General features: G+C 32.1%; 2 protein-coding genes and 1 long non-coding RNA gene across 3 annotated transcripts; 1 reads left to right on the top strand and 2 right to left on the bottom strand.

Moving 5' to 3' along the window:
* The first annotated feature begins 5,219 nt into the window (after positions 1 to 5,219).
* Positions 5,220 to 6,648, top strand: LOC114712108 (uncharacterized). Its single transcript, XR_003737200.1, has 2 exons — positions 5,220 to 5,326; positions 5,755 to 6,648. It is a non-coding gene; the product is annotated as an uncharacterized LOC114712108 (long non-coding RNA).
* Positions 6,649 to 6,760: 112 nt separating this feature from the next.
* On the bottom strand, positions 6,761 to 19,343 carry LOC114712106 (cysteine-rich receptor-like protein kinase 15). The gene is made up of 5 exons (XM_028896576.1): positions 19,337 to 19,343; positions 8,062 to 8,194; positions 7,656 to 7,893; positions 7,388 to 7,538; positions 6,761 to 7,071 (listed from the first exon to the last, which is right to left on the bottom strand). The coding sequence occupies exons 2-5, from the start codon at positions 8,093 to 8,095 to the stop codon at positions 6,763 to 6,765; spliced, it is 732 nt and encodes a 243-aa protein (XP_028752409.1). The 5' UTR covers positions 8,096 to 8,194; positions 19,337 to 19,343; the 3' UTR covers positions 6,761 to 6,762.
* On the bottom strand, positions 8,859 to 10,388 carry LOC114712128 (cysteine-rich repeat secretory protein 38-like). Its single transcript, XM_028896600.1, has 4 exons — positions 10,289 to 10,388; positions 10,133 to 10,208; positions 9,470 to 9,770; positions 8,859 to 8,915 (listed from the first exon to the last, which is right to left on the bottom strand). Exons 1-4 carry the CDS (start codon positions 10,386 to 10,388, stop codon positions 8,859 to 8,861), a joined length of 534 nt encoding a protein of 177 aa, XP_028752433.1.
* Positions 19,344 to 22,499: the final 3,156 nt, after the last annotated feature.

Below are 22,499 nucleotides of genomic sequence, written 5' to 3'. Positions count from 1 at the left end.
AAGAATGGTCTTTCTATATCTCATTTAGTGTTTGCTGATGATCTGCTGCTCTTTGGAGTTGCCTCTGAGAAACAAATTACTTCTATGATGGAAGTTCTGGATCAATTCTCTCAGGCTTCGGGAGAGAAGGTGAATAGAAGCAAATCCTCTTTATATTTCTCTCCTAAGGTTGATACGAAAATTAGGAGGAAAATCAAAGAGATAACACAAATGAAAGTTTCTGCAGAAATAGGGAAGTATCTTGGCTTTCCTTTATCAAAGAATAGAAGGAGTACTGAAAAATTTCAGTATATAGTTGATCGGGTCAGAGCCAAATTAGCTAACTGGAAAATGGAGAGTTTGTCTACTGCAGGCCGTATTACTTTGGCTAAGTCTGTATTGAGTTCAATCCCAATGTATCCAATGCAAGTGTCTCAAATTCCAATGAAGATCTGTGAGGAAGTGGAACGATTACAAAGAGACTTTATATGGGGACATAATCAGGATAAACACGCATATCATCCTATAGGGTGGCAAAATGTCACTTTGCCTAAATCCTATGGTGGCCTCGGGTTCAAGAAATTAGCTTCAGTTAATTCAGCTTGTGGTGCAAAGCTAGCCTGGAGATTGATGATAGGAGAGAAGGGTCTTTGGGCTGATGTGTTGAATCAGAAATATATGGTGCATAATGAAGAAAACCTTTTTAAAGCTGGTCTAGGAGACTCAAATCTTTGGAAGTTTATCTGTAAGCAGAAAGAGGTGATTGACAACGGCTCTAAATGGCAACTGAGGAATGGAAAGTCAATTAATTTTTTCAATGATTATTGGCTGTTTCATGACAAAAAAATCAAAGATTTCTGTCGAAGACCTCTATCTGTTGGAGAGGAGAACAATATGGTGATAGACTGGGTAGAGTTTGGCACTTGGAATTTTAATAAGATGGAAAATATAGTTCAGCCTAAGGTTCTAACTAGACTTATTGGAGTGATGCCTCCTTTTGACGCTGCTGGAGAGGATTGCATAGTGTGGAAAGCCTCAAATTCTAGTATGTTTACTCTCAAGAGTGCATATTATATGATTGAAGAGAATCCAAAATCTCTGTATAACCCAGTTTATAAATTTATCTAGAAATGGAGAGGTGCTAAAAGAATTCGCTTCTTCATCTGGAAGATTTTCCATGGAAGACTTCCCACGAACTTATGGAGAAGTAAATGGTCTCAATGTTCCCTCATGTGTTCTTATTGCCTTAATGAAGTAGAAAGTATTTTACATGTTCTTAGAGACTGTGATTATGCAAAGGCTATATGGAATAATTTTGTGGATGATAAACATGTGAACAGATTTTATTCAGTCTCCTTAAGAGATTGGATTTCTATCAACCTCAAAGATAAGATGGGTGCTAATGGAAATGAAGACTGGGATCTGATATGGGGATTTACAGTTTGGAAGCTGTGGAATTGGAGGAATGCAGCAACTTTCGTCAAGGATGCTGAAAGGCCTATTAATCCAATTGCAGTAATTAATTATAGTTGGAAGAATTCTACTGCTGCTAAGTCAATTGTGAAAGGCGGTGGTAGGATGCAAAATCTGGATAATACTAATTTATGGACAAAACCTCCTGAAGGCTGGGTTAAGGTTAATGTTGATGGTGCGGTGTCAAGAAACTCACAAAAGGTTGGATGTGGAGGAAGTGTTAGAGACCATCAGGGAAATTGGATAGTGGGTTTCTCTTTTCAACTTGGGTTATGCAATGCTGTGGAAGCCGAGACTTGGGCCATCTATAAGGGTCTGAAATTGGCTTAGGATTTTGGATTTAAACATATCATTTTGGAGTCAGATGCTAGAAATCTGATTGACTCACTGAATCAGGAAACCTCCAACCGTTATAGCAGTTTACTGATGATGCAGATCACCGAGTTACTGAAGTTTGACTGGGAGGTAAGGCTTTGCCATATTGCTAGGAATGCTAATGGAATTGCAGACAAACTAGCAAAACAAGGAATTTTGGTTTCCTCCTATTTTGATACTTGTTCGAGCAACCTGAGAAGTCTCATGGAGAATGACTGTCTAGAATCTACTTCCAGCATAGGCTAGCTCTATGTTTTAAGCCTTCTTTGTACCTAAAAAAAAATGCAAATAGGAAGATATTAAAAAGAGAAATAAATATGCATGGTTTGAGAAAGAGAGGCTTATTTGAAGCAACTAGTATTCTTACAAATAGTAGGAAGGGATGTTATTCTAAGTAATAAGTGAAGTATAACAAATCACAACTCTATAAATAACAGTTATTTCAAGTAACAATACTGAATATGAAAATAACATGTTTACTATTGTAAATAACAAGTAAAGTATAACAAATTATAACTCTACGAATAATAACTATTCTAATTAACAAGGCTGGATATGAAAATAACAAATTCACTATTGTAAATAACAAGTGAAATATGACAAATTACAACTTTAGGAATAACAACTATTTTAAGTAACAATACTGAATATGAAAATAACAAGTTCATCATCTAACTTGTGTCCCCTGATTACAGTAATAGTAACTGGTGCTCCAGAAGTAAAACTTGATAAAATTCAAAGCACATAATAGAAAGCTTTAACATATCCAAAATCATATAAAGGTGATCAATTGAACATGCGATTAGAAAATCATTAATGATATAATGAACAAAATCAATTTTAATTTCATTGAAGAATCAGCGCACAAAAACATATAATGATAGAAAGAGAAAATCTTGTATAGTTTGTATTAGATAACCTACCTGCAAACACATGACTGAATATAAGCAAAGTCTTGTCCAAAAAATTTTGGGAAAACTAATCTGGGGGTCCTTGTAATTTTTACCAATTTTTAATTAGGTCCTTTAAGTTGTTTTCTTTTTTATCAACTCCTTCAAGTTTGGGCCGTTATATCAGTTAGTCCTTATCACTTAAAACTGTTTAATGAGAACAAACGGACCCTTCACAGCGTTAGAAGACACCCGCACTACCATTTCAAAGATTGAATAAAAGATACTATGAGAGTTACTAACAAGAGTTGGTCCAGTTGGTAAGGAGTCAGCTCATAACCTACAAGGTCGTGAGTTCGAATCCCACTGCCGATGTGAGGACCTTGTTGGTGGGCGATCTGTAAGTACCTCTGTAAGCGCTCTCTGAGCCTGGAGGCATGCCCTGGCCCTGGTGAGCCCCCGGGACCCAACTCACCTAAACTTTTGTTTACCAAAAAAAAAAAGATACTATGAGAGTTGCTTCTTCATTTCAGATGAGTGGCTGCCATCTTCACCAAAAAAAAAAAAAAAGATGAGTGGCTGCCAAACCCCATTCCTCCACACTCATTGTACAAACCGAAGTTTTGTCCGTAAGGAAGAACTTTGCGAACTTGAAATCAACAAACTCTTGCTGGAGGAAGAATACAAGGGAATTGGATTAGTTCCATGTTATTGATGGAATCAGTTTCTTCGAGCTCTATGCATTGAGTACAAAACTAATATTTTTATAAACTTTTCTCTACATCCTTCGACAAACTAATATTTTTCGTCAATGAACTCTTCATCTTCTTCCTCATAATTTCTTTGGTATCTGGATTATTTTCCTTCTAGGATTCCCCATGGGTGGGGTTCAGATGGTTTATGTTGAACAGAAGCAAGGCTGTCAATGAAAGTTGCAGTTTCACAGGTAAGAGTGGAAGGGTAGGTGATGATTAATAGAGAAGAAGGTGATGAATGTATAACTGCAAACAACCTTAAGGCCAACGAAGCAGAAAGATGGATTATATTTTGAGTATGCTTGTGTGCATGCATACATCTGTCCTCTCTAACGTCTGCAAAGAGTCCGTGAGTCCCCGCTAAACGGTTTTGAGTGATAAGGGCTAACTGATATAACGGCTCAAACTTGAAGGACTTGATAAAAAAGAAAAAAACTTAAAGGACCTAATTAAAAATTGATGAAAACTATAAGGAGTTTTGGATTAGTTTTCCCAAAAAATTTTATATTAATTTTGGCTGGTGTTAGCCATATGGGTAGCAGCTAGAAACAGATAGTGAGCAAACCACTGTTCAACTTCCTTTCGATCAAATTCCTAAGGAAACAAGCTAAAGAAAAAGAATAAGCAATCATAGCTTGAAATAAAACGAACCTGAAATTCTCAGTAATTTTTGGAGACAACATCAGCTAACAACTCCATCTTGTATCAACAATCTTTTCACAGAGGAAGAAAAGAAAGTGAGAGAAGTGAGGGAGAGATGGGGAGGCATTGAGGAAGGAGATGAAAAGGAAGAGGAGAAGATAAAGAAAAAAAGGGGGAAAAAAAAGAGAAAAAGAAGAAGGAAATAACATATTGGTATTTTTCTGTCATTTCATAATTATAATTTAAGATTTGATCTCTGACCGCAGTCATGTTGATTTAGGATTCATTTGGCCATTTCATATATTTAAAGGTTTTAATTTACCTTTTTTTCTTATAAATATGCATTCTTTAATAATATGAGGAAAACTAGCTTTATGGCGGAGGTAACATAAAATATTTGTGTTTATGAGGGCTACTGCGTACTAGTCGACGTCTGCTCCTTTCCGGCTGCCCTACCTCCTCCCTCCCTGGTTCTTCGCGGTTCTTCCTTCCGCTTCATCACAATCGCAGCTATTTCTCTTCACTCTTCAGTAATCCATTCTTTCGTCCTTCGCAGGTAATCTCACCTTTTCGCCTCCAATTCACTGCTCTTGCTTCTGAATGGGTGATTTCGTGTTGCTCAGATTCATAAGCGCTTCTTTCTCGCGTCTTCTAGCATGAATGCATTTTTTTTTCATTTTTGTATTTTTTGCCAGAATTTTCTGATGAATGATTGTAATCTGCTGGAAAAAAGTTTGATGATGTGTTTGATTCTCCCAGCACTTATCACTTTGTGAATGAAGTTTCAGTATTGTAAGTCCTGTACTGGAAAAATTAGCGGGTTGTTTTGTTTATTTGGCTTGGAATTTCGTTTTGAAATAATCCGAAATGGCTATACTCTGTTTTCCTGCCAAATCAAGCGTCCATGAAGCTGATTTAGGACCCAGTTTACAACTTGCACCTGGCTAGCCAATCCAATTCCAAACATTTGAACTCTGATTTTAGAAGTTTAAGGAAACAAAGGTGTGATTCAAGGTTATGATATGTTTGTCCAATCAGCTTGTAGTGAATAATTGAAGCAATGTTTCTTCTGTTTCACTTGATGATGTTTCTTGTATTATTTTACCAAAGCTTTTGATTGAAGGTTACAATTATAATTATGTGGAAGAAACGTAATTTAGGGAAAGTAACATATTGGGTCAGCAAGAACCATTTTGCCGGAGAGACCTTTAGGTAAATCAAAGTCCACCAAATCAAAATTAGCGGGTTGTTTTTGTTTATTTGGCTTGGAATTTCGTTTTGAAATAATCCGAAATGGCTACTTACTCTGTTTTCCTGCCAAATCAAGCGTCCATGAAGCTGATTTAGGACCCAGTTTACAACTTGCACCTGGCTAGCCAATCCAATTCCAAACATTTGAACTCTGATTTTAGAAGTTTAAGGAAACAAAGGTGTGATTCAAGGTTATGATATGTTTGTCCAATCAGCTTGTAGTGAATAATTGAAGCAATGTTTCTTCTGTTTCACTTGTATGATGTTTCTGTATTATTTTACCAAAGCTTTTGATTGAAGGTTACAATTATAATTATGTGGAAGAAACGTAATTTAGGGAAAGTAACATATTGGGTCAGCAAGAACCATTTTGCCGGAGAGACCTTTAGGTAAATCAAAGTCAAAACCACCAAATCAATTGCATAAAGAACCCTAAACCCGGTAATCAAATTCAGATGTGGAATTCTGAACCCTATGAACTGGAAACTTATGAACCCAGAATGTCAAAGAAGTTTTGGAGGCTGCGAAGGGAATTGTCTGTGCTAAATTAAAGCAATTTAGGAAGAAACCATAGAGAGAGCTAAAAACGACCCACAAGAATTATATTTCTGCAAAAGTTGTTTTTGCCTGCAATCTTCTTAAACTGTTTGAATAGGCTAAATCTTATGAGGAAACTTAAGTGTCCTTGCAGGCTATATTAAAATGAAATGAAATATGTAATTTTATCTCAGAAAAATAAAACCCACTAATTAAATAACGCACAAGTTCTTATAAGCACACAATTTCATTAATGAAATCACTTGTATTGAACATAACATTCTTATTTACATGATGGGTTAAATAGCATGCTCTACAACTACTTTATTTGGACCTAAGCCTTGTCTTCACCTGCTATTAATATATTGATTGGTTTGAGGCCTTTATTCGAGTTGCCTTCCTTGGCCCATGGAGGTCTCCTTAGCTCTTGATACGGTAAGTTTTTGTAGTGCCTCATTTAGTGACATGGATTTAGATGTTGTGATTCTTAACTGGCCTAATTGGAAAGACTCTATTTGCGCTTGTCACTTTCTCTCTGCCATTAGTACCCTATAAGATGAGAGATACCAGGAGAAACACTTCTAGATCTGGTAAATGTAGTCATTGAGCGATAGACAATCTTATTCATTGAGACTTCACGAGGCTGTATACCCAGCATTCAAACTTCAACAATGTCATCATAATTATTAAAATAATGTTTCTTATGCATAATTCTTTCATACACAAGGGAAAAAATAAAATAAAATTTCTTTCATAGCCACTCTTATCTACATCCATGCCATCATAATCTTACCAAAAGAAGGTCTTGTCTAGTCCTTAGGATCAGCTAGCTAAAACTTCAGAAATAGTTACTCTTAGGATCATCTAGCTAAAACTTCAGATATAGTTACTCCATGGACAGAGTCACGGCTGGTATTTTTTGATGAAGGCTCTTTCTTCGTGAAACCTCTTCCAACAGAAAATGCAGGTTGTGTTGGCCTTAGAAGGTTCACTGAGTCACTTGCAAGCATAAGTACTACACTTGACATTGTTGGTCTGTCCGCTGCATCTTCTTGCACACATAAGAGGCCGATGTGAATGCACTTGAGAACTTCAGAAGGTTCAAATGACCTTTCTAATATTGCATCCATTAGATCTAAGCCCTTCCCTTCACACCAAAGCCTCCATGCCTACATGGTAAATGCGTTTTTAGGTTAGATAAAAAGCAAATTTTATAAGAAAAATGCTCTGAGTTTTAGTTAGTTTTTCAAGAAGTCGGTTCAGGATTTTTCAATACAATTATGGCACATGGAGCAATGTTTCTGAAGTCATCAAGGATATTTCAATTGCTTGAAACGAAAAGACATATTTTGTTTTTTCAAAGTTGGAATCAGATCTTGGCCTAAGAAGATGAATTGTGTTGTTTCTGTTCAAAAGCTTGAAAATTCCATTCGATTTGTTCCCTTTAGTATATTGTTGAGGAAGAGAGGCAGTCAGAAAGCATACATATGTGAGAAGGCTTTGACGGTGCTGTGAAAGATAGAATCCACCATTCTTTTTTCCACTAATGATTTCTAGTAGGAGAACACCAAAGCTGAAAACATCTGATTTTATTGAAAACAAGCCTTCCATAGCATATTCTGGAGCCATATAACCACTGTTCAAAATAAAAATAAATCAATGAATATAGTTAATTTTATGTTGTGTGTTCATATGAAAATATTGGCTTTCAAATGCTATAACAATAACAGAAAGCGTTTTAAATTGAACTTACTAGGTACCCACAACTCTAATAGTATTTGCTTGCCTTTGGTCGCCTCCAAAAGCTCTTGCTAATCCAAAATCAGAAATTTTTGGATTCATTTCATGGTTTAATGGTATATTACTAGCTTTTAGATCCCTATGAATAACCCTTAGTCTAGAGTCTTCATGGAGATATAAAAGTCCTTTTGCAATTCCGTTAATGATGCTCAATCGCAGCTTCCATTCCAGCTGGGAACGCTTCTCCATATCTGAAAGCAATAAAATTATAAGAATTGCAGACTCTGCTGATACTCAGATGAAATGGGATTAATGAGAAAGTTGAACGGAAGATTTTTATAAATATAAAATGCCACCCATACCCAATAGGGATGTTTGTAAAAATTCAGTGAAACTCAGAAGAGGTAAGTGTAACTTACTGAAGAGGTGAAAATCGAGGCTAGAATTAGGCATGTACTCATAAACAAGTAGTTTTTCATTTTGCTCAATGCAGCAAGCTAACAATCTCACAAGGTTCCGATGCTGCAATTTTGCAATCAAGATCACTTCATTCTTAAATTTAATCCTTGCCCTGAAGTTTTTGACAGCCTCTTTACTGCTATTTCCTTCCCATCAGATAAAACACCCTGCAACCACCATTTTTTTTTTTGCTTTCAAAAGTAAGAAAGTTGAAAGAGAAACAATTAAACTAGAATAAATCTGACTTATCTTTAAGCTTTCATATTTATAGTCACATCCTCTTGCTTTTTTGAATTTTGCAAAGCTACTGTCTTTCAAAGGAGAGATTCTACCTTGAGCAGTTTTTTTACCTTAAAAACTTCCAGTAGCTTGATCCAATAATGCAAAATTACCTAAAGATTAATGATTTTTTTCAAAGCTTAATATAAGAGATGTTAGTGCAAATTTTTTTCTTTTTACGGGGATCCAAGTAGTGTGAAGAAACCTCTCCTAAGTGCCAAGTTGGAAGAACTAACATGTAAAGTATTTCATACTATTTCAATTGAAACTAAGTATCCCATACATTATCACCATCAATTTCCACCTATGGAGAGTTGATGTCTCGGAAGGCACTTACTGTGCCCACTTCATTCACCTTCTATGTTGATTAGAGTTGCCAACTTAAAAACTCCGATACTAATGGATGGGCATCTTAAAGTTGAGAACTCTTCAACATAAGTTAGATATTGAGATAGGAGGACTAACTGGCTTAAATACTCTAGTAGAACATCTCATTATTCATAGTGGGATCTGAAATCCCGTAACCCGGTCTCCCCTGGTTTTCAGAATTTTAAGTGTAGGATTAGGTTAAAGAAAGTTCTAACATAAACTAAATCTAAGAATGTTGTGAAGGCAGAAGGTGAAAATAACTTAAATAAGTAAGTATATATGGTATATAAATTCAGTACCTTGTAAACAGAGCCAAATCCAGCCTTTTTTTCAGGGACATTTTCAGTACTCATAGAAAGGTTTTACTGCTTGAAATAATTTTCAAGAGGAACTCGTCTTTAGTTCACATAACAACTCATGACAATGAAAGATGCAAACGGATTTGCATATACAATCAAACTTTTGATAACTATTTTTAGAATAATCTTCAAGAAAAGAGGTTATTTTCACGTTTATGTCAACATATCATATTATTTACAAGTGTGAATAGCACTATTTATTTTCCGAGTTCCATGAAATGCACAAAATTGCACCTACCATATCATGAAAGAAGCAAAATGATACCTGGCTGGGGCGCTGGAGCAATCAACCCGGGATAATTTACAAAGAAAGGCTGAGTCTCATACATACAATACAGCTAGGAGAAAAGATTCTCCAAACCTTCTTGCCTTCACAGCAATTCTCAACATCTTCTAGCATATTGCTCAGACATGTTCTGCACTCATCACTGGTTATGTCTCTGCTGCACTGAACCCAACCATACCTTTTCTGGGTGCCATTTATGTTGAAGACGTGTGTCCCAAACATCAGGTTTGTCTTTGAACCTGTCTGTATCAAACCGTTCATCAGAATCGTAGCGTCACTGTCGAACTCTCCTGCACTCGTGAAGTTTTGTGATGCATCAAACATGGGAATCCGAGGCCTTAGCGTTAGATTGTCGAAGAAATCCTGGTTTGAGTACCTATTTAATGCTAGCAGAATTTCTTTCATGAATCCAATCGGTAGCATAAATTCATGTAATCAATGCAAATGGTATAATTGTAGTCTGATCACGATGATGAATTCTTATCTTATTTATTCAAGAGAATTAATATCATCTTTAGTCCCTAAAATTGGACTTCATTTTGGTTTTGGTTCTTGAAACCAATAATCTTAGTCCTTGAAATTTGATCTTATTTTGGTCCATCTAAAACACTAGTTTCAAACTTTAGAGGCTAAAAAGGGTATTAACCCGTATTCCAGATATAAATTTTAATTGACAACTTTTTGTTTAAGTAACCCGTACAAAGTTGCTTACAGAAATATAAATTTAACAAGATATACCTGAGAAGGCAAAATGGGTACCATAAAACTGCAGTAGCATTATTGGGACAATGCTGTTGGATCAATCTGCTAGAATCTTGAACACAAGAATGACATAAACTTGAATTCACATCCCTCTACAAAGATAAAGCCCATACACCTTATCTTCATTACTACCTGCAGTTCTGTTACCAAATCCATTGCTGGTTGAGGCAACAGAAGAAAGTGAAGACATGAGATTCTTGAGATTGCTTTGGTATTTGCTTGATGGAGCCATACCACTTCGGTCCAAACATGCATATCTATAATCAAGCGGCTCTGCGTCTTGTTCTGCGAGAACAACTCTGTTTTCTTGTAGTATTCGTCTTGGAGATGGATTTAGTATTATTGAGCTGAAGCTGGTTGCATGGGCTGCAATAAGTAATAAGGAGAGACAGTGGAAGAAGAAGAATGAGAGAAAAAACGAGGATTTGTGTGCCATGATTTTTATTACCATGACCGTTTGTGTGAGATTTGTGGGAGTTTAAGGAGGGATTTATTTAGCCCTGTAAAGATGATAGAATTTTCAAAGGTTTGGAGTTTATGACCCGTCAAGGAAAGCGATTAAGCAAATCATGATGTTAAGATAGTCACGTAGTAGGTGGGGTGATGGCTTGATTCTTTTGACCACGCAGAGAATAGATTTTTTTTCCCCAAAAGAAAATTGTTGTTGGTTGAAATGAGAATAGAAAATTCGAAGTTAAATAACCATGAAAATAATGTTGACTATTTAAAATTGTTCAGTGATTAATCATCAATAAATTAGAAAACCATTCTTCCACTGAGACCCAACCCACAAAAGCGCCCTTAAAAGCTGAATTCCATGGTTGTGAGCCCATCTAGTTCAAGGACACAACATAAATGTCTATCACTATCAGGCCCACCTGTTGCCACCTTTGCGATTTCCTGGTTAGAACCAAATTCAGCAAAACGGTTCTAGGATTTACCCCAAACCAACATTTCACCATCAAGAATACCTGTCAACAAGAATTAATTTAAATAGGGGTTTCATAGATTGGCAAAAAATATGGGTTACATAGAAGTTAAAATGGGAAAGAAACTCTACCAAATTTTTAATATAATTTTCTCAGTATGTATATTATTATTATTATTATTTTATTATTATTATTATTATATTATTATTATTATTATTAAACTTTGTTGTAATATTATAAAAGGAAATTCAAAGAAAAGAACAAAGAGCAAAAGATCAAATTTAATTAGCACGTGATGGATTATTACTGACTAGTGCAATTTTTTAAATAATTTCTCTTGTAGAGAGCCAGAATATGAGAAATTTCATACATTGAGAAGTTAAAAAAAGAGAAAGATTTGACCACATGTGCATTGTTCAAATTATACAAATTGTTTATATTTTTACGATTCAAGTTACAAACAATTACAACATTGTTGGTCAAAATTAAAAATTCAGGAGTTAAAAAACAATATTTGGAAGGTAAGCTGTCTTTCAAGGGCAAAAAAAAAAATGGTGTATTTTTTGGCCTTTAAAAAAAATGGCGTTGAAACATTAAAGCGCGTTTGAACGTCTAAATCATGATTTATGCCAAAAAAGAAAACATTTAAATCATGTCTCGTTGAAAAACGCGTCTTTTACCCCTATAAATAATAGGCTTTTTTAAAAGACAAATCATGGTTGACTCCAGTTGTGTGATTACGTTTATTAATTCATTTACTTTAAATAGTATAATTTTCAAATAAATTAAACTGTGGAGGAATCTTTACATGAGAAAAACTATCCTATTCATAATAAGTTGTCACAAACAACACAACATCCTATAATTTTATAAAGACTGGTAGCATTTTTATCACAGGAAAAACTACAAAAGCATTGTTATAGAATATTGCAAACATTAGAATAATTTTAAGACTCATCTTTTTTGCACAACACAAGATTAAAAATCAAATTTCAAAACAATTGATCAGCTGTATTTTTTTTATTACAAAAAGTTATCCATAGACCAAAATATGCTTATTTAGTATTGAAAAAAGGATTTAGCATTTTTTAGATTGATCTGGTTTTGTGCATTGCCAACCAATTTTTCTCTTGTGCAAGAGCATGCCCTGATGAAATGTTTTTGGGAAAATCGGGGATAAATCCCCATTTGAAACTTTATTGGGGAATGGTCCCTGAAATTTGGTGAAAGATTCAGGTCCTTCAAGACAATTAAATATGCTCAAGAAATGATCATAATGTCCTTAGCAAATATAGACTGCACATAAGGGATTTAGTTACACTTAAAGGAATATTGTTTGCATGTGTGGAAGTTTATTTCCACATAACATATTTTGAACAGAATAAAAAGATAGGCTGCATGTAAGGAAATTTAGTTACACTTCAAAGAAGATGCTTTGCACATATAGAAATTTAGTTACACATAACATATTTTGAATAGAATATGAGATAGATTACATGAAAAGGAATTCAATTGCACTAAATGAAAAATGCTTTGCGAGTATAAAAATTCAGTTACAAAAGAAAAGATACATTGCACATAGAAGTGGGAATACGGGCCAGCCGGCCCTACAAGGCCAAAATTTTAAAAATATCCCAATTTGCTAGGCTCGGTCCTTAAGTTAACAGGCTCAGGGCAACCTCACAGGCTTTCGGCCTATTTAAGGGGAAAAAAAAGAATTATTTTTCATATTTCTCACATTTTCTATAAGAAAATAAAAGTAAATCAATAAAATTATTGATAAAAGACATAAATATGAATAAAATTAAGTCACAAATACAAAATATCTTCATATATAAATATTTATCAACATTTAAAAATATCTAAAACATTCATTAACAAGATAACAACATCTAAAAGTTTCATTTATAGTGCAAATGTGCAATAAATAAATATTGTCATTAATCTTTTGAAACTTTATCATCACTGTATCAATTACTCTCCTGAATAAGTATGATTTTCTTTCGTAGCAAAAATATAAGGTCTTTCTTCTTTATAAGAACTTCACTTTTAAATTTTGCAATCTAGCGATTATTTTATTTTAATTTGAGAAACATCGTTGTTGAAACTCATAAATTTCTAATTCAAATGATAGAATCACAAGTTATATAAATATAAAAATACTCTCTTATTAAATATATATAGTTTAAAAATATCAACACTTATAATATAAATCAAATCATTATTAAAGTCCAAATTAACCCATTTTATAAAAAATTTAATTGGATAAATCATTGTCTAAAACGAAATAAATCAAACCATTCTATGAAATTTAATTTTAAAATGATAATAATAACTAAATATTTGAAATATTATTAACAATATAAAAAATTAATAATATTAGAATTACATAAAAATTAAAAAAAAAAAAAAAATTATAAAAAGGCCTAAAAGAGCCGACCTTTGGCCCTGTAGGACTAGCCTGTTTAAGTCCTTGACCCTACAGGGTCAAGGCCTGTTTTCTATTTGAGAGAAAAATTCTCAAGCCCGGCTCTGATAATTTTCGAGCTTAGATGGGCCGGTCGGACGGGTTCAGCTTATTTTCTCGGCTCTAACAATCAAAGAAACTTACTTGCATTTGACAAAAGATGCTTTGCACATATGGATGTTTAGTTGCACAAGATTTGTACGTATAAACATTCAGTAGCACAAGCAAGGATACATTCCATACAAAAAAAACTTAGTTATACGTGATGGGAGATGTTTTGCACGTATGGAAGTTTCGGTGCACAAGAGAAGTTGTGCAACTAAAATTCCATTCTCTTATGCAATTGAACTTCCATACGTACCAATCATCTTCCTTTTAGTGTAATTAAAGTTCCCTTACGAGTAATATATCTTAACTTTTTTTGTGCAACTAAACTTCTATACATGCAAAATATCTTCCTTTAAATGCAACTAAACTTCTTTGTGTACAATGTATATCTCATCCTATTCAAAATATGTTACGTTCAACTAAACTTCCTTAAATGCAAAGCATCTTCATTCAAGGAAAACTGAAATTTTCATGTGCAATTTATCTTCATTAAGGGTATTGTGGTCATTTATCCTTCATAGATTTCTAGGGATCATTTCCCAACAAATATTTCAAATGGGGATTTGTCCCCAATTTCCTTTTATAGTTTTCCATCGATAATTGATTTGACTCAGCACATGAAGAACCTTACAAGAACCTCAGAAAGGGCTGTCCTGGGGGGACCACAAGGACATCAATAATTCTAGCACAGCACTCATGGTTTTGCCAGGTCGTTGCCGAATGTGGGTGTGTTTGAATTAGCTATTAAAAAATAATTTATTGCCAATTTAACTTATAAAAAACTGAAATTGGATAAAAACTAAATTTGATAAGCTGAATTGTGTTTGGATTGGAGTTTAGAAAAGTTAATTTGTAAAAATAAGATTAGTAAAAAGTTGTTTTGATTATGGTTGAGTAAAAGTAAGTTTGGTCGTAAAATGACCAAAATGGATATGAGTTTTAATAAATAATGAAATATGATTAAAAAATAATCTTACATAATATAATAAATTTAAAATAATTTAATATGAAGAAGTGCAATTTAATAAATGAATTAAATTTTAAAACTTTAAAGAAATCATAAAAAAATATTTTGAAGATAAAGTGAAACATGATTAATTATTTTTTTGAACTAAATTAACTAATTAATTATTCTTACGTAAAGAGACTGAGAGCCTAGTGGTGGAAACTTTTTTTTTTACTTTTCTGAATTTTTAAACGTTTGTTTTTCAATTTTCATCTAAAAATAAAAATTAGACTATTAGAGACACCCAACTAAGCGTACGAACCAAAGTACCAGGAAGATTTTTTTGCTCATTAACGAAGGTGATGTTATTTTTTTCCAATAACATCTAATCACGTGTCATAGTATAATCGGCAAAATAACGTCAACGGAACCAGCGGTCAACTCGTAGCATTAACTGATCCAACTTTTCCACCCAGGGTAAGGGAAAGCCACATGGTGTTTATCTTCTTATTTTGAATATATATATATATATATATATAAAAGCTATTTAATTAATTTATTTAGATTAAAAAATTAAATAAGTTAATTGATTATAAAAAAATAGGGAGAATCCCATTTAAATCTAGCTGAAATACCAAAATTCAAAATCAGGCCTATATTTTAAACAAATTCCTAATCAGGATTAAAGGCCTAATTAGGAATTTAGAAATGTTCTTAAAAGTCAAGAACGCCCCTTTATAATTGAAATGAGTTGTTACCTTTATATTTTTTGATTATTTTTTTTTCTCTTTTTTTGGTTGACTTTATATTTTTCTCTCTCATAAGTTCTTTGTCTACCTCACAAATTCTTTTCTTGAAATACAAAAACAGTAAATCTTTAGTAAATGATAGGAAATTACAACACAATCATTGATTCATATTAATAATTACTCCCGCACTCTAATCAATCTAACAGTGTTGGTCAATGCTAGATTTTAATTTTCAGTGGGTTTGATTTTTGCTCAATTTTAACATTGATCCATCCTCCATATACTTAATAATATACACACACATGTACACTTGGAAAATTGGTAAAATAGTGTGTACGGAGGATCATAATGTATAATTAATTTGTTCTGAAATAGTCAAAGGAAAAGGCATACGATTGTCATGAATAAATAGAAAACTATTTGAAAAGCCCTTGCGTTAAGGATTATGGACCATTTGACCCCTTATTCAGACTGGCACCTTTTACAGGTTGATTAGGGTGTTGGAATAATTATTAATGTGAATTGAGAACAGTGTTATAATTTTATGTCATCTATTATGGATTGAGAACTTTCTTATTTTAGGAAAACGACCTGTGGAGGAGAAAAATATAGAACTAAAACTCATTTTAATTATAGAGGGGCATTTTAGACTTTAAACAACATCCATAAATCCCTAATTAGGCCTCTTTGCCTCATTAGGAATTTGCACAAAGTGAAGACCTAATTTTGAATTTTAGTGTTTTAACTGGATTTAATTAGGATTATCCCTAAAAATATGATATATTTTTTCTAAAACACCATAATCATCTTCTTTAATATCTCCCTCCTTCTCCTATTTAATTATGATTGAAAAAATATTCATAGAAACAATTTTAAAAAATTGATAAATATGAAAAATAAACCTCACATTTAGAACTAAAATCAACTAAATAATTAGATCCTATGCTAAAGATGAATAGTTGGAGAATTAGATTTAACACAAGACCCTAATTTACTTTGCTTTCTAACTTAATGATTTTTCTCTAAAATATTCCTATTGTTAATAGGTAATGTCAATATACATGATTAAATATATTAATTTAAAAAAACACTATATATATTATAAATAATTAATTTAACTAATTATTTAATTTTTATATTAAAAAGCAGAGTTAGTATAAAATGATTATAAATTACAATACAGCATTAATAGGTAAGCGAGAAATAGAAAAGATCTTCTAAGCAAGAGAAGTCATGGGTGGCAGGTACTCGGCACACCTAATATTTTGGACCTACTGTTTTTGATAGTAGAATTTATTGGAGGCAATTAATTCAAATAGACAACAAAAGAAGGTAAAGTTCAACCATTAAGTATTTTAATTCAAAATTTAAAAATTGAGATACTTGTTATAGTCTTGTCGGCATTTATGATCCTATCCAACTCTATGTATCTCAGATTGGATTGAGATAAATTTCCCGTTGAAGTTGAATAGATTTATAAAATTGTATATAAATATTTGGTGGTGGTGTTTTTTTCATCTTTCATGGTTATGTGAATTATTTTCAATCTCTAATAAATTTTCTAGTTGAAATAATGTATGTACAAATAATTGGATATTTCATGCTAAAACAATCTTTCAAAAAAGAAAGGTTGGAAAACAAACTTTTACACGAGGATTGAAATTTATTTTTAATAACTGTTAGTTGAAATAGTAAATGATATCATTTTTGTAAAAAAAGAAAAAGAATATAAGTTCAAATTCTAAGAAGTATACTTGTTAGGAGAATTTTAACTTTAACATTCAATGTGTGACAAAAATTAGTCTCAAATCCTTGAAAAAACTGAGTTTACACAGAAAAAGTTATTTTTAGTTTTTAATAAGCTAATAGTGTGACCCATTACCATCTCTTCAGCGGCCACAACACTATTTTTAATTTTTAATTCTTAACTTGGGATTTTTGTTCTGTAGCATTGGTACTACAGCTTACCTATTTTTCATTTTCTTGGATATTTTAAAATTTTTAGCCTGCCAGAGTACAAGAAAGAAAGCACTTTTTTTAAGGCAGAAAGAAAGAAAGCATTTAAAATAAAATAACACCTAGTATCCCAATCTTATGTCCATGTAAGCTCAATAGTCAATACAACTATAATCTTTTTAATTGTACGATTTTATCCATATTTTTGTAAAATTTGATTCAATTTTGCTTTTTTAAGTTCATTGAATATCTCCCCCGTTTTTTTTTTTATCTTAACAAGTAAAATTAACCATTTTGCTTCCTTTTATATTAAATTATTAACAATTTTCATGCAAAGTAAACAAATTCCAATCACATCATAAAACAAAAAAATACGTAAGATTGCTTCAAATTTAATAGATCATGAGCAAAACTGCAGTAAATGCCGAGGATGAAGATGTTGATACATCAAACTAAATTTTTTTAACCCTAATTTATATATATATAAAAAAAAAGGTGCTAATACACCAAAAAAAAATCGGAGTGTTGGGTGCCTTTAACTTTTTTAAAAATAAAATGCAGTCTGACATTTTTAAATGTAGGATAATATATCATCATTAATCCTTACGTTTTCAATTAATTTTATTTTTTTTCTTTGTAATTTCAAATTGTGGTTTATTGTCCTTATTAATTTTAGTCCTACAATTTCATAAAAGCTTGGTCTATGTATAACAACGTTAACTAAAAGTTAATATTATTAAGTATAGGAACATAAACCAAAACTTATAAGGACTATAATCAAAACTTATTAAAATTATAGTAACTAAAATCAAAACTTATAAAGACTAAAATTAAAACTCATTAAAAGTATTGTAACTAAAACCAAAACGCATTAACAAATATAAATAGAAAATTTTTTACCTTTTGACGGAAAATTAGGACAAGTCCATGTTTGCCCATTTCCCTTCTTCTTGTTTGTTTTTTTGTTAGAAGGACCTCGTGCAATTATTCTTTGCGGATGCAATTCTCTTTTTTTTTTTTTTTTTGAGTGAATGCAACCCTTTTTTTTAACTGTGTACGAGAAGACAGAAATTGCTGGTCAAAAATAAAAAAAGAGAAGATAGAAATTAGGGTAAAATGCAAGGCAAAGGCACACGCCACTGTGCTGGGTTATTCTCGTTATATGCTAAATGGATACAGTGCTGATAATTTAAAAAAATTAATAAATATGAGAAATATGTCTTATATTTAAAATCAAGATCAACTCATATATATTTTTCTCTAAAATATTTCCCAACTTAATAATTTTTCTCCAAAATATTCTCATTGTTAATAGGTAATGTCAATACATGTGATTAAATATGTTAATTTACAAAAAACAACACATATATATTATAAATAACTAATTTAATTAATTTTTTAAATTTAAATGATTATAAATTATAATACAGCATTAAAAGTCATGCGTACTCGGCACAAATATTAGAAACACAAAAGTAACGAAGCCCGGGAAGGAATAGAGTGCAGATCCTCTCAGCGACCTCGTCCCTCTGCATCCAATATGGTCCATCTAAATTAATCCAAGAGCTCATAATCCGCCACATCATCATGCTGTTTCAACTAAACTCTCTTTTAAAGAAATTTTGGGTGGAACACCTAATTTTTTGGACCTACTCATTTTGACAGTAGAATTTATTAGACGCAACTGATTCAAATGGACTACAAAAGGAGGCAAAGTTCTACCATTAAGTATTTTAATTCAAAATTAAAAAATTAAGATACTTAGTATAGTCTTGTCGCCATTTATGATCCTATTTAACTTGATCTATATCAAACTGGATTGAGATAAATCTTCCCGTTGAAGTTGAATAGATCTATAAAATTGTATATAAATATATGGTGGTGGTGTTTTTTCATCTTTCATGGTTATGTGAATTAGTTTGGATCTCTCATAAATTTCCTAGTTGAAATGATGTAGGTACAAATAATTGGATATTTCATGTTAAAAAAATCTTTAAAAAAATCATGCTTGGAAAAAACTTTTACGCGAGGATTAAAATTTATTTTTAATACCAACAAACAAACTGTTAGTTGAAATGGTAAGCGATATTATTTATATATATATATATATATATAAAAGAACATAAGTTTGAATCCTAAGAAGCACACTTATTGGGAGGATTTTAATCTTAACATTCAAAGTTTGACGAAAATTAGTCTCAAATATAAAATGACTTAAGAAAACTCTGAGTTTTCACATAAATAGTTCTTTTTAATTTTTAATAAGCTAACGGCGTGACACATTATCATCTCTTCGGCAGCTACAATACTATTTTTAATTTTTAATTTTTAACTTGGGATTTATATTTTATGGCATTGGTACTACAGCTTACATATTTTTCATTTTCTTGGATATTTTAAAATTTTTAGCGTGCCATAGAGTACAAGAAAGAAAGCACTTTTTTTAAGGCAGAAAGAAAGAAAGCATTTAAAATAAAATAAAATAACACCTGGTATCCCAATCTTATTTTCGTGTAAGCTCAATACCATTGTAATCTTTTTAATAGTACGATTTTATCCATGTTTTTTTAAATGTGATTCAATTTTGCTTTTTTTAATTTATTTAATATCTCCCCCTTTTTATTTATCTTAACAATTAAAATTAACAATTTTGCTTCCTTTTATATTAAATTATTAACAATTTTCATGCAAAGTAAACAAATTCCAATCACATCATAAAACCAAAAAAAAAAAAGTAAGATTGCATCAAATTTAATAAATCATGAGCAAAATAGCAGTTCTACCATTAAGTATTTTAATTAAAAAATAAAAAATTGAGATACTTAGTATAGTTTTATCACCATTTGTGATCCTATCTAACTCAATCTATATTAGGCTGGATTGACATAAATCTTCCCGTTAAAGGTGAATAGATCTAGAAAATTGTATATAAATATTTGGCGGTGGAGTTTTTTCACCTTTCATGATTATTTGAATTAGTTTGGATATCTCATAAATTTCCTTGTTGAAATTAGGTAGGTGCAAATAATTGGATATATCATGCCAAAAAAATATTTTAAAAAAAATCATGGTTGGAAAAAAATGTCACACGAGGCTTGAAATTTATTTTTAATACTAATAAACAAGCTGTTAGTTGAAATGATAAATGATATAAGTCTTATAAAAAAGAAAATATAAGTTTAAATGACAAGAAGTGCACTTGTTAGGAGTATTTTAACTTTAACAGTGAAAGTCTGATAAAAATTAATCTCAAATCCAAAATGACCTATGAAAACTCTGAGTTTACACAAAAAAAAAAGGTTATTTTTAGTTTTTAATAGGCTAATAGTGTGACAAATTATCATCTCTCAGATTAATCTCAACGGCTACAATTTGGACTCTAAGGACGTTGAGAAAGCGGGTTGCCAAGAGTGTCTCTTAGTGCAAGCTACAACCACAGTTTGGCGAGATATCCTCTCTTGCTTGGTTTTTCTGCACAAAAGTCTTTATAGTAGCTTCTAGCCATAAGCAGGTAAAAAGCACCTTCATTTATATATATTAAAAAGGAGAAATTGCAAATAAAGACCCCAATATATAAAATTATGATTAGAGACTCTGAATTTGGAAAATAGCTTCAGAGGACCCGATCTCAAATTGCAAATATGAAATGTGGGTTAAATGTCTGAAATTCCCTCAGCCATCCTGATTCTTTAATGAATGTAGAGACAAGAAATATAATGTGGCAGGAGAGTTGGAAAAAGAAGGAAGACACTAAATGTTTGTGTGATATTGGGATGGAAGGTCTTTCAACATTAGCAATGAAGTAAGTAACATACTGACTAGACTCTTCTTCTATTTTTCCCTCTAAAAGTTGTGCATTGTGATATTCTTCATCTTCATCTTTATTGTGTGGGTGGGTAGGTTGGAGGAAAGGAGGGAATGAGAGGTGTAGTTGAAGATTAAAGATATCACAATGTAGGAGGTTGTGGTTAGTTGGAGGTGGGATATTTTTATTTTTCTAGTGTGATTGGTCATCTCTTATTTGTAGTGCATGGTGATGGTGGCGATGGTGAAGGGTTAGGTGTGTAGTGGTTTGGCAGAGTGTGGGTGGGATAATGGCCATTAGTTTGGGTGTGAAGGTTCAGGTGTTGTTGTGAAAGGAGGGAATAAGGATGCCGTGACTTTTGGCGTTGAAATTGTGAAGCCCTAAAGTGATGTTGGGAAGAGAGGAGGTCGGTGGTTTTTATTTTGGTATGTAAATGATTGAGTTGATGGAATAAATGTGTAAATATTTATTAGTGAAGCTGATGTACTAACTAAACGTAAATTTTTGTTGCAGGTTAGTGTGAAAAATGAATTTCAATAATGGAAGAAGATGTGGGAAGGTGTTGTTCTGTTACATGCACATTACTGGATATTTTGAAGCAAATTGTGAATGGGTAGTTAAATATATTGGAGCGAGTATAACGGTAACAGGTATAAAAGAATGGATAATAGTATATGAGTTGTGTGGAATAATATCATAGTGGATAGGCAATGATGGTAGTGATATGAGATTAAGTATAAAGTTAAATTTGATGAGAGTACATTGATTGATCTTTGTGATGATGGTGATATCTGCAACTTGTTTAGATATAATGACAGTAGTGCTCATGTGTACATTGAAAGGAAAGGGAGATAGGGAACCTAGAGCAAGGAATGATCCAGACATGTAAGTGATTGTGTTTTTGAATTAAATCTTGTTATTTGCTAATATATTATTGCTAATTTGTATAGAAATGTTGTAATCAAGCTAACAATGTTGCAGTCCTAAGTTGTAATTTGTAAATGCAAACTTGTTATTGAATATAGTTGACACGCCATTTCTATTTGTAAACTTGTCTTTTAGAAATGTAGACTTGTTATTAGACATAAGTAGTGGTTTCCACATGTAGACTTGTTATTTTGTGTACTAAAGTTATAATAATCATATACGAACTTGTTATTTAGATCTGCAGAAGTTTTTTTACTAACCAGTAGTTTTTATATAGAGACTTGTTATGTGGGTAACTCAAGTTGTAATTACCACATGTGGACCTGTTATTTAGCTATGCAGACATGTTATTTTACTAACTAATAGTTTATAGATGTAGACTTGTTATTTTAGTTACTAAAGTTGTAATAACTATATGCGGACTTGTTATTTAGATATGCAAACATATTATTTTAT

This window comes from Neltuma alba, unplaced genomic scaffold, assembly GCF_004799145.2.
Source record: "Neltuma alba isolate B1F8T4 unplaced genomic scaffold, ASM479914v2 tig00011337_pilon, whole genome shotgun sequence".
Lineage (NCBI taxonomy): Eukaryota > Viridiplantae > Streptophyta > Magnoliopsida > Fabales > Fabaceae > Neltuma > Neltuma alba.
Note: the sequence above shows the minus strand (reverse complement) of the source record. Positions and strands in the feature narration are given on the sequence as shown.

Bases quoted from the DNA above. Each gene is read 5' to 3' on its own strand.
- LOC114712106 (XM_028896576.1), bottom strand. From the start codon at position 8,095: ATGCCTAATTCTAGCCTCGATTTTCACCTCTTCA. The intron at 7,894-8,061 runs GTAAGTTACACT...TATTGCTTTCAG, and splicing joins CCTCGATTTTCACCTCTTCA to ATATGGAGAAGCGTTCCCAG. The intron at 7,072-7,387 runs GTATGCTTTCTG...TTTACCATGTAG, and splicing joins GTCAAAGCCTTCTCACATAT to GCATGGAGGCTTTGGTGTGA.
- LOC114712128 (XM_028896600.1), bottom strand. From the start codon at position 10,388: ATGGCTCCATCAAGCAAATACCAAAGCAATCTCAAGAATCTCATGTCT. The intron at 9,771-10,132 runs GTATATCTTGTT...AGCATTAAATAG, and splicing joins TACCCATTTTGCCTTCTCAG to GTACTCAAACCAGGATTTCT. The intron at 8,916-9,469 runs GTTTGGAGAATC...TCTGAAAACCAG, and splicing joins ATTGCTGTGAAGGCAAGAAG to GGGAGACCGGGTTACGGGAT.